The sequence below is a fragment of the Malaclemys terrapin genome, chromosome 5 (assembly GCF_027887155.1).
Source record: "Malaclemys terrapin pileata isolate rMalTer1 chromosome 5, rMalTer1.hap1, whole genome shotgun sequence".
In the NCBI taxonomy this organism is placed as follows: Eukaryota; Metazoa; Chordata; order Testudines; family Emydidae; genus Malaclemys; species Malaclemys terrapin.
The window spans coordinates 112569629-112582028 of NC_071509.1; the positions used below are offsets into that span (position 1 = coordinate 112569629).

At 41.4% G+C, this 12400-nt stretch overlaps 1 protein-coding gene across 1 annotated transcript in view; it reads right to left on the reverse strand.

The window, feature by feature from the left end:
• Window positions 1–12400, reverse strand: part of TBCK (TBC1 domain containing kinase) — a 186743-nt gene that overhangs the window by 100796 nt on the left and 73547 nt on the right. Inside the window, exons 13-18 of the mRNA XM_054030505.1 lie at window positions 11976–12025; window positions 11433–11562; window positions 10292–10390; window positions 7509–7571; window positions 6488–6614; window positions 5734–5784 (exon numbers count right to left, since the gene is read on the reverse strand). Coding sequence (XP_053886480.1) covers window positions 5734–5784; window positions 6488–6614; window positions 7509–7571; window positions 10292–10390; window positions 11433–11562; window positions 11976–12025 — 520 coding nt within the window. The remainder of the gene's footprint in view (window positions 1–5733; window positions 5785–6487; window positions 6615–7508; window positions 7572–10291; window positions 10391–11432; window positions 11563–11975; window positions 12026–12400) is intronic.

Sequence of the window (12400 nt, forward strand, 5' to 3'; positions counted from 1 at the left end):
AATATAAGGGATAAAGATAGAAAAAAGAACAGGAGTACTTGTGGCACCTTAGAGACTAACAAATTTATTAGAGCATAAGCTTTCGTGGACTACAGCCCACTTCTTCGGATGCAGAAGTGGGCTGTAGTCCACGAAAGCTTATGCTCTAATAAATTTGTTAGTCTCTAAGGTGCCACAAGTACTCCTGTTCTTTTTGCGGATACAGACTAACACGGCTGCTACTCTGATACCTGTCAAAGATAGAAAAGGTTACAAACAAACAAAATAACTAGCTTAACAAGTACAGTCTTTGTTCAAGGTCACTTCCTTAACAATCTTCCTTTTCCAGCAATGTCTGACTAGCTCTTAGCTAGGATGCCCACAGAGCCTAAGGTGCGGTTTTCCTGGTCTCTTCAAGTGAAGGATAACTTAAGGGTTCTCTACCCCTCTCTTTGTCATCCTGTAATCTTTTGCAAATCTTCTCTCTCAGAGTTCATTGGCCCTGCTTCATGGAGCTCAAGATAACAGATTTTCTTTGGACCAGAGGCTGAAACACCAAAAGAATCAGTCTGGCATGATCCACCTTCAGCTTGAGGATGACCTGAGGAATGACTGGGATTGGGGGAGAAGCAAACATCAGAGCATATCCCCAATTCAGATGAAATGTGTTGGCTGAGACCCACTCAAAAGCAAAATTGTTGGCACTTCTTGTTGTCCTTTGTTGCAAACAGGTCAAGAGCAAGAATGCCCCATTATCCAAAGACAGACCTCAGCACACTACTCTTCAGAGACTACTGGTGATTCTGGGACAAAGTCCTGCCAAGACAATCGGCCAAGTAATTCTGGGACCCTAGTAAATGAATGGCTGTTGGGAATGATATTCTCTTTGACACAGAGCTGCCAGAACTTTATCACCTCCGAACAAAGCTGCCTAAGTGAGCTACTCCCTTCTTGTTCACATAATGTATCATGGTGAGTATATGAATCACTCTGGCTTTGCTCTGCACTTGAAATACCCTGCACACTCTGTAAATGGCTTGACGTTCCAGGATGCTGATATGAAAAAATGGTTACTAACATTTTGTAACTGTTGTTCTTGGAGGTGTGTTGCTCATGTCGATTTCACAACCCATCCTTCTACCCCTCTGTCGGAGATAAACCGCAATAAGAAACTGACAGGGTGCGTGGCCAGCAGCGCTCCCACCAGAGGGCGGTAGAATCGGCCTGATGGATACAACTGAGGGAAAAAATCTCTAGCTAGGTGTATGCGCACCACATGCACTGTTGCCAGAACTTTTTCCCTCGGTGGTATCCATCAGACCGGTTCTACCGCCCTCTGGTGCCACGCACTTATGCGACGGTATAAGGGGCGCTGCTGGCCACGCACGCTCTCAATTTTTTCTTGCAGGTTAACTCCGACAGAGGGGTAGGTATGTGGGTCGTGGAATCGACATGAGCAACGCATCGCAAAGAACAACAGTTACAAAATGTTAGTAACCATTTTTTCTTCTTTGAGTGTTTGCTCATGTCCATTCCATGGGTGACTCACAAGCAGTACCCTAGGAGGTGGGCTCAGAGATCATGGACATGCTGACTGCAACACTGCTCTCCCGAATCTGGCGTTATCTCGGACCTGTTAGGTGATGATGTAGTTAGATACAAAGGTATGCACTGACGACCAGGTTGCGCCCCTGCAGATGTCCTGGATTGGGACTGCGCAAGGAATGGGATCTTGTGGAGTGGTTAAGATGGCCGGAAACAGGACATTTGCCTGTTCATAGCAAGCTCAAATACAGGCGGTTATCCAGGATGAGATCCTCTGGGCTGACACATAGCTGTGTCATCCTTTCTGCTACTTCTACAAAGAGTTGCATGGATTTGTGGAAGGGTTTAGTCCTCTCGATATAGAAGGCGAGGGCACATCTGACATCCAATGAGTGAAATTGCCATTCCTCAGAGTTCTTGTGAGGCATTTGGAAGAAGACTGGCAGGAAAATAGCCTATTGCTATGGAACTGTGTCACCACCTTTGGCAGGAAGGCCAGCTGGGGGTGCAGGTGGACTTTGTCCTTGAAAGGCACCATGTAAGGCGGTTCTGACGTAAGGGTCTTGATTTCAGAGACCCTTCTAGCCAAGGTGATCACCACAAAGAAGGCAACCTTCCAAGAGAGAAGCAGCAGGGGGTATTACCGATGCTAGTGTTTCAAAGCTAGGACCAGTGAGTCCTGACAGAACAGGTTTAAGTTCCATAGAGGGATTGGCTCATGGACCTGAGGATAGAACCTCTCCAGCCCCTGGAGAAAACGGACCATCATCTTGTGCGAGAACACTGACCTACCACTCACTGGTAGGCCTTGCTGCTTTAAATGGAGCAAGTAGTCCAAGATAGACTGAAGGGAAGAACAAGGTGAAGAGAGAGCTCACTGAGATGCTCATATCGAAAAGCACTTCTACTTGGCCAGGTAGGTAACCCGTGTGGACGGCTTCCTACTACCTAGCAAGAGCTACCTAACCTGTTTCGAATAGGCCTGTTCTTCTGGGTTTAGCCACGTAGCATTCATGCAGTTAGGTGCAGGGATGCAAGGTTCGGGTGAAGCAGTCAGCCGTGGTCTTGTGAGATTGGGTCCAGCCGGAGTAGGAGCAAGAGTGGGGTTACTACTGACAGATCCAGGAGCATGCCGCACCAGAGTTGACATGGCCATGCCAGGCCTATAAGAATAATTCTCACCTTGTCCTGCTTGACTTTTAGGAAGACGTTGTGAACCAGAGGGATCGGCGGAAAAGCGTAGAACAGGCGACCAGTCCATGGGAGCAGGAAAGCATTGGAGAGGGATGCCGGGCTGTGCTCACATAGTGAGAAAAACTGATGGCATTTCCTGTTCTGCTTGGTCGCAAACAGGTCTAACTGGGGAGACCCCCACCTTTGAAGATGAACCTGGTGACCTCCAGGTGAAGGGACCACTTGTGATGAGAGGAAAAGGATCTGCTGAAGTGATCCACCAGTATATTCCAGGCTGCTTGCTTGATGGTGGTGAAGGAAGGGGCTGGCTGGCTAAAACTGGATCCAGAAGGCCTCCTTCTCTGTGAAATATGTTCCTTCCTTCTGCCTAACAGTGAAGGATGAATGTCAGAAAAATAGATGTGAGCAATATTGCTGCAGTTGCTCTTGCCCTCCATAATGACGTCTCTTTGTGGCTGGGGTATAAAACCCCAATGAATGTAAACTAAGTCCTTTATGCTCGGATAGAATTCTGTAACCATGAAGCCCTTCTTATAGTCACAGCTGATGCCATAATTCTGCAGAAAGAGTCTGACATGATCAGAGCCAAATGCAACAACATTTTGGCCACCAGGTGGCCTCCTGCAATAAATGCATTAAACTCTTCCTTGGAGAATTTCATTAACATGTGCAAATTTGGACATAGTATCCCGATGGACGAAGTCAGATTTAGATAACAGCACCTGCTGATCTGTAATGATGAAGTAGAGTAATTTTTTCTCCCCATCAAGTCCAACCTCTTAGACTCTTTGTCCTTAGGCGGGGACTTGCATCTCCCCAGCTGTAATCTGTTGTTCACTGCTGTCACAATGAGAGAGTTTGGGAATGGATGGGAATACAAACACTCAAAGCCCTTCATAGGAACGTAATACTATTTCTCAGAATGCTTTGTGGTAGGTGGGATATTCCAAGCTTCATATCAGTAGAGCCATCTTCCCTGGAGTTAAGGACTCGAAAATATCTAGCAATTTATGCTTATTCTCCTGCACAAACTCAGCCTGAATACACAAGGCAGAAGCCATAGGCTTCAAAAGGTCCTGGCATGACATCTTCAGGGACAGGAGAAGAAGAGTCCAGTACCATGGAGTCAAGCGGTGAGAAAGAAGAAGGGAGCAGGATGCATGGAGGTTCCTGAGGGGGAACTTTGTTCCTGTGTGATAGGATCAGGCTGGAGCAGCTCAGGAGGAATGACCTCAGACTGTCTGAAATAGAGGTGGCTAAGGAAGACAGACTGCAGCCAGGATTGGTGACCTTGCCCCAGAATGGGTCAAAGAAGGGGATCTTGCAGACTGAGGAATGTCCCAAAAATTCAAAGAAGGCCAATGGGAATAAGGGTAAGACATTGGTAGTCACCAGGTACTAGACCAGGAGTGTCTACCCCAGCTGCAAGAAAGGTGCAGATCTTAGTACCAATAGTGATCTGAGGATTGTCTTAAGGACTTCCAAGAGCATTGCTTGCAAGGTGAGGGAGAGGAAGAAGATGACTCTGAACTTGATCTCGATATGCGCTTAAAGTCAGACAATGGTAACAGATGAACCACCCCTACCGGGGCAAGCAAATGACCAGCCTGGTCCAAAAACTATTATAGAGATAGCATTGATATTGAGGATGGATGAGCAGTTGATGCCTTCGGTACTGAAAGAAGCATCGCACTTCCACTCAGTACCAGAGCAAACAATAGTGCCGGAGCAGAGGCTGGTACCAATCCCAAAACAGTGTTGGGTGCCAAGATATGGGTCCAGCAGTGCAGACAATGAGTGCCAAAAAGGAGGCTGACCCCAAGTCTGCACCGAGATTTATGTGTTGTAGAACACGTTGCTGATGAATGAGACACAATTCTGTGACCAAACCAGACAGCACCGAGGACACAGCAGAAAAAGCAGCGGCAGCCATGGCAGGTGAATGCTCCTGGATTATTGGGGAAACAGGAACAGAGAGAGAGAGACAGAGCAAGTCTGATGCCACCTGGTATGCCAATGGAATGGCGAACCACGGCCAGTGAGAGCTGCGATCGGCCCAACCTGCAGACGCAGCAGGTAAACAAACCGGCCCGGCCCGCCAGGGGGCTTACCCTGGTGGGCCGAGTGCCAAAGGTTGCCGATCCCTGTATTAGGGGAAAAGTGACCTCAAGCCTGGAGCAACGTCTTAGGTTGGCTCCGAAGGGTTCTGTGGGACTGGACAAAGTGACCAGTGCTGAAGCGGGTCTCATGGCCTGCTCCACGAGGTGTTGCTTAACAAGCCCCTCACCACTTGCATTCTCTTATTTAAACGACTTGCATTAATGTGTCCCTCTCCCAGGCACAGTAAGCACACATGATGGGCAATGTTTAAAACCTGGTGAGGGCATCCCACCAGGCTAAAGACTGCTGCTAACTACTACTACTACTACTAACGAAAAACCTAAAGTGGTACTACTAAGCTGCTAACTAACTATGTACAGAAAATTCCAGAAATACTGGACAGATAGAAAGGTGAGGTAAATTCCACACAGAATGCTCCGACTCAAACGTGGGGCGTGAAAGGGAACTGAGTAGCACCAATCTTAAATAACCAGGGGAGGACTAAGGAGCCAGAAGGCACAAGAGGCAGCCTTTGAGTACTGCTAGACAAAGTTCTCTGACTTTGGTGCACTGGGCGTGCACACACTTGAGTGGAATACACATCTGCAACCACTCGAAGAAGAATAAATGTTCTCAGTATCCGCAAGTGAATCTGGTAATTAGTTTTTAGTAAAATTAATTTAAAAATAAATCCTTCAAGAAAATTTAGCACTGGGTGACAGACCATTTGTTCTGAACGATTTTAGTAATAGAACTGAAGTTTCAAACTTCCCTTGTAGTTAAAACTCACTGAAATCTTGTTTATACCTGTTTGTGATATAAAATGTGGTATATATAGCACATGTGTACATACTGTATGCGTGGGCACATGAGGTGGATGGAGATATGGTTTTATTCTATAGAGAAGGTACTCACCTTCATTGTTAAAATTCAAGTACAGAAATGGTGCACAAAGTGAATCAAGACCTGAGGGAAGAAAAAATGCAAAGAAACTATGAAAAGCTGCTCTTTCACTATCATAACACATAAGATAAATGCATTCATTTATCAGAGAGACTTACATATTTAAGATGGATTAAGACACCTGTAATGTTACCCTTATTTTTTCTCCATATAGTACATTATGAAAACTGCAGGCAAATAAAAATATTTTAAAACCTGGAAGTACAGCACTAAGTAGATTATTTGGACTTTTTCCAGCCTTGTCACATTTTTCAGGAATGCTCCAGCAAGTTACTCCCCAAAAAATCTAACTTAGTAACTGTTTAGTGCAGTTTTAACTTTGCACTAAGTAGCATTAGCCAACAGAACATTTTAAAAACAAAGTGGATGAAGTTTAAGGAATGCTAAAATGCAAGACGAAAGATCAATTTTTATAAAACACAATTGGGGCAAATTTGCATTACAAATAGAATGGAAAGTATAAGAACACTAGATTTTCAGTAATCCACAGATATATTCTCCAGACATTTCTACATTGACAGCTGTAAATGAACAACTGAATCCAAGTTTAAATTCTCCTGAACAAGAAAAAAGAAACAGCAGAGAAAAGAAACGTGTGTGTTTGGTTTTGATCTACTTAGGAAGTGTCTATATATTTTAAAGTAAATCTTCCCTTTTGTACAGATTTCCAACTGAATGGTTAAACTTATTAACATGTTGAACGCACCTTGCCAGTACACAAGATCAGGATGGGAAACTACCCAGGCCTTCAATACCCGTCTAAACTTTGCATGACCCTCTGGCGATGACAGCAGCTCATCGTACTGATGACAGCGAGGAATATCAACCTCAATCTGCAATACAGACAAACATAAAAAAAAGAGAACAGGGATATTAGAGGTGGCACCACAGAAATCCCACAACATTGAAACAACTGGAATGCAGCCAAGGCATTTAGGTCAGACCACCAACATAAACATAATCCATTTTCTTCCTCACCTTCAAAAACAGAACTGGGGGAAAAGGGAGCATTCCATGAGTTGCACACACAGATTAAAAATACAAAAGAATTCTTTTGAAATACAGCCCCCTCCCCTCAAAAATAAAAAAGGGCATTTTTTGTTGTACTGATTTCTAGCTCAACTCTCAAATTGCATCTCTCAGGATGCTAATGTCACTTAGTTCTTTATTGTAATAAAAGGCCCAATTTGATGAAAAAAAATTCTTGGGCTAGTTGAAAAGCCATTTGGTAGGACGTTAGCCATTTACTATTTGACAGGACTTCTTGGAGAACCTAACTAAACAGGAACCCATTTCCACCAAGTACTGCATGCCTTCAGCATCAGTTGAAGCTGATGGGATTTGGGGATGATGTGTGTCTTTCAGAATCTAATTCCAAGGTGCATAGTAAGTGTTGAGGGGAAAGGGACTTTTTTTTTTTTAAATATTTGCTAGGTTGTTTATGACATCTTTACCTTTGGTTGTTTCAAAATATTGTTTTTGACTCAAATACAAGATTTCATTGTATGTATTTGTTAAATTTGTGTTACTATTGTTTGTTTTTGGTGGCCCTCCAATTTGCTTTGTGCAGAAAAAGCATATTACAAAACTGGGAGAAAAAACATTAACATTAAATAACAATCAGCAGCATCAGCTGCAGTAAAACAGTTGACTTACAAGTTAATAGGAGGAAAAAACCTTTGGCATTATCTTAAGTGACAGTACTTGAAACTAAAAAGGAATCTTACTTGTCTATCTGTAGGAATTGGAGTGTCCTTATCAATGGCATCATATTTTGTTTGAATGGCACCCTAAAGTGTAAGAAGAACACGTTAAATAAACAAAAAGCCCTTAGAATATACAGAATCATAGAAATGTAGGACTACAAGGGACCTCAAAAGGTCTTCTAGTCCAGACCCCTGCACTCACAGCAGGGCTAAGTATTATCTAGACCATACCCAACAGGTGTTTGTCATCCAAAGATGGAAATTCCACAACTTCCCAAGGCAATTTATTCCAGTGCTTAACCACCCTGACAATTAGGAAGTTTTTGCTAATGTCCAACCTAAATCTCCCATGTTTTTTGTCCTATCCAGGGAGGTTAAAGAGAACAAGTTTTCTCCCTCCTCCTTGTAACAACCTTTTATGTACTGGAAAACTGTTATCATGACCACCCCCTCAGTCTTTTCTTCTCCAGACTAAACAAACCTATTTTTTCCAATATTCTCTCATACATCATGTTTTCTACACTTTTAATCATTTTTGTTGCTCTTCTCTGGACTTTCTCCAATTTGTCCATATGTTTCCTGAAATGTGACACCCAGAACTGGACACAATACTCCAGTTGAGGCCTAATCAGCGCAGACTACAGCAGAATTACTTCTCGTGTCTTGCTTACAACACTCCTACTAATACATCCCAGAATGATGTTTGCTGATTGTTCCTTCCGAAGTGGAGTACTTTGCATTTGTCCTTACTGAATTTCATCCTATTTACTTCAGACCATTTCTCCAGTTTGCCCCGATCATTTTAAATTTTAATCCTAAATGCCAAAGCATTTGCAACCCTCCCAGCTTGGTATCGTCCGCAAACTTTATAAATGTACTCTCTATGCCATTCTCTAAATCACTGATGAAAATATTGAATAGAACTGGACCCAGAACTGATCCATGCAGGACCCCACTCAATATGCCCTTCCAGCTTGATTGTTAACCACTGATTACTCTCTGGGAATGGTTTTCCATCCAGTTATGCACTCACCTTATAGTAGTAGTTTATTTATGAGACAGTCATGCGAGACAATATCAAAAGCATTACTAAAGTCACGATAGATCTCATCTACCACAGCCCCCCCCCCCCCCCCTCCACAAGGCTTGTTACACTGTCAAAGAAAGCTATCAGGTTCGTTTGACACAATTTGTTCATGACAAATCCATGCTGACTGTTACTTATCACCTTATTATCATCTAGGTGTTTGCAAATTGATTGCTTAATTATTTGCTCCATTATCTTTCGGGGTACTGAAGTTAAGAAGTTACGGGTGTGTAATTCCCCAGGTTGTCCTCGTTCCACTTTTTATAGATTGGCACTATACTTCCCTTTTCAGAATCTATCCTGTCTTCAATGACTTTTCAAAGATAACTGCTTATGGTTCAGATATCTCCTCTCTCAGCTCCTTGAGTATTCTAGGATGTATTTCATCAGACCCTGGTGACTTGAAGACATCTAATTTGTCTAGGTAATTTCTAACTTGTTCTTTCCCTATTTTAGCCTCTGAGTCTACCTCATTTTCACTGTCATTAAGTTAGATGTCCAATTGCTACCAAACTTTTTGGTGAAAAACAAACAAAAAAAGTCATTTAGCACTTCTGCCATTTCCACATTTTGTGTTATTGTTCCCCCTCCCAACCCCCACTGAATAACAGACCTACCCTACCCTTGGTCTTCCTCTTGCTTCTAATGTCTTTGTAGAATGTTTTCTTGTTACCCTTTATATCACTAGCTGGATTAATCTCATTTTGTGCCTTTCTAATTTTGTCCCTACATATCTGTGTTATTTGTTTATATTCACCCTTTGTAATTTGACCTATTTTCCACTTTTTGTAGGACTCTTTTTTCAGTTTCAGATCATTAAAGATCTCCTGGTTAAGCAAGCGTGGTCCCTTGCCATACTTCCTATCTTTCCTACACAGTGGGATAGTTTGTTTTTGTGCACTTAATAATCTCTCTTTGAAAAACTGCCAACTCTCTTGAACTGTTTTTCCCCTTAAGCTTGCTTCCCATGGGATCTTATCTTACCTTAAAAGAGCAATGGACCTAATATACCTGGACTGTCCAGAAGAGGTTTGCACAGTGCAAAACACATGTTTTTTGGGGAAAATCCAGGCCTGGGAGTACGGTGGGGTCACCCTGCTAGTAGTAACCAAGGCTGCTAGAAGCCAGACTGTGGCTGGTGTTTGCTGACAGGCTGCTGGGATCAGAGCTGCTGGACCAGGACTAAGGATATACCTAGACACTCAGGATATGACCTGCATGCTGTTTGTGAATAGCCTACATTGGGAGCTACAGCAGAGAAGCATTGAAGGCACCCCAGGTTGCACAGCAAATAGTGACAACCCTTCACTGGTCTGAATTGCACCCTGGAAGATCATAGTGGGAGGGAAAGGAGATTTTTTTCTATCCCTTGTTGATTGGGGAGGGGATTGCTAAGTGTATTTGTTGGAGTTATAATAATAATAATATACTGTTAAATTGCAGTGGCATTTTTAAATATTGCCAAGGATGCCTAGGCACTTATCTTTTTTGGAAAAGTCAAAAATGAACTGAAACCCAGGCAAGTTCAACATTCCTTGGCTTTATAGAACGGAAATCATGAAGTGAAGCAAAAATTGCCCCAACATTGTATTTATTCACATAGTTTCAAATATTATTCTCACTTCATTGTTCCAAATAGTACAAAATGTACCTATCCAATCTTCATCCCTCCCTAGTATCTGTAATTAGTGTGAATCATCCTCTCTCTTACTCTTACCTCAACCCCCAGCAGGGCAGCCCAGGTTAAACCTCTCATAAGTGGAGGTATGTCAACTCTGGCTTCCTTCCAGACTTGATTTTTTTTGTATGGATAAGCCTGCAATAAATACATAAATAAATAAATAAATAAATAAATAAATAAATAAAAACAACACACACTACTTTCTTGAAACCAACAAGATCCTTCCTTTAGGAAAAATTTCTCCACCACTGGAGTCAAACACAGTAAATCTGCTTACACTTAATTAATGTATATAAATTTTACAATCTCTAAAAGACAAGGATTAAGCATTTACTTTTATTGCTTCAGATAATCCAGTCCAACATCCTTTTTACAGGAAAGAAAGTGCCTTTCACGTTTTGTTACATTTGAAAAGTTTAAATACAAGTAATGTCTGCAGTTTCTAATTTCTTCTGCATTAAGTATTTTTTTTCATAGTATATATACCTGACTTTTTAAAAAACGTTGCAGACTTAGTGCAATACTTATTACAATGTATAAAAAAAAATCAGAATGAACCCATCACTTATCTTATGAGTACTTATGTGTATTCTTACACACATGTGCCACATGAAAGTGTGTACAATCATATTGCTGAGAAAATTCAAAATACCATGCCATAAGAATAAACCTCTCTCCCTCCACTGTGATATCACAGTACAGACTAGTACTGTTTGAATGTGCAAGAAGAGTGGTCAGTCCAGAATGTGCAATGCAAAAGTGTTACTGTCCTATCTGAGGCTACACCACTCACATTTAATTTGGTAGCAGTGTGCACTGCCCACTGCTGTTAGAAAATATATGAGATGCTTCAGTGTCCTCTCTAATATGCAACTGTGTTAATAGTAATGACTCAGATTGTATTTCTATTTATATTTTTAAGGCCTTTCTTATTGTAGGGATTTCTATAATTGCCTCTTCTTTTTGCAGTTTCTCCTAACTCCTATTTTCCCTCTTCTCTTGGATTCACTTCTGCACCTAGTTCTCTTCTATATTCCTCTCTCCTTACTCTCTCACTTCTCTGCTTGCACTTGCAATTGCTTAGTTCTTTAGAAATCTCTAATTAATTAACTGAATCAATTAATCCATTCAATTAATGGATAACTGAGATTACTGCAGTACTGTTAAAACTCCATACCTTCAGTAGCCTGTCAAACAGAACAATTCTGTGTAGCTGGTACTCTGTGTCCCTCTCTCGGATGATCAGAGGAAGATTGGCCGCTGCGGATAGCTCATTATTACTGTTTGAATGGGGTAAATTTGACTGCCTGGAATAGAGTGAGAAAGGCAGTGAAGACTGGCTAAATAACAAATGCAATTAGATGTAAAAAGAAGAATCTATACTGGAAAGTGGTGTTAAGTTAGAAAACAATTTTGAAAGAAGATCAAAATTTCAAAATCAGCATTTGTGCCCTCAGTGCTATACATTAATTACCAAAGCCCAGATTTGCAAGACCAGGTAAAGTTAAGCTTCTCAGTTCACATTTAGACACCTAAATAAGCAGACCTATTTTCTAAAGTGCTGAGCAGACAGCAGCTCCTATTGACTTCAGGAGTCTAAATAGGATATAGGAGGTGAACACTAGATTTCTCTTTGTGAAAACCTTGGTCCAGTTGTGCAATGTTCCACTATAATACAAACCACCACTCAAAAATAATGAATGCTATTATATATACTTACTCATCCTCAAGCAATGGATAAAATGCTTCCCCACCAACATCTTTCAGTCTCTGAAATTAAGATTAAAAAAAAGTATTTAACATCAAAATGCTTCTCAGTACCTTAATGGGTACAGTTAGAGGAATATGAAAAGTATTAACTTATAACTAGTCAGTTTTAACTGTTTGTACTAATATTTGCCTAAATATTAATTTAGTTCTGATAAAGAAGGAATGTCCACCCTTAAATGATAAGTAGTATGCAAAATTTAATAGGACGACTCTTAAAAAAATCAATGGAAGCTATTCTGTTTACACTTTGAGCAAATCTGAAAATTAATCCTGTTCACATAACCTATTAGTATGTGGGAATGTTTAACACTGTTAAATGGCTGTTTTCTTTTTCTTTGACAAAAACTTTTGATTCAGGTAGCTACAAACCAACAA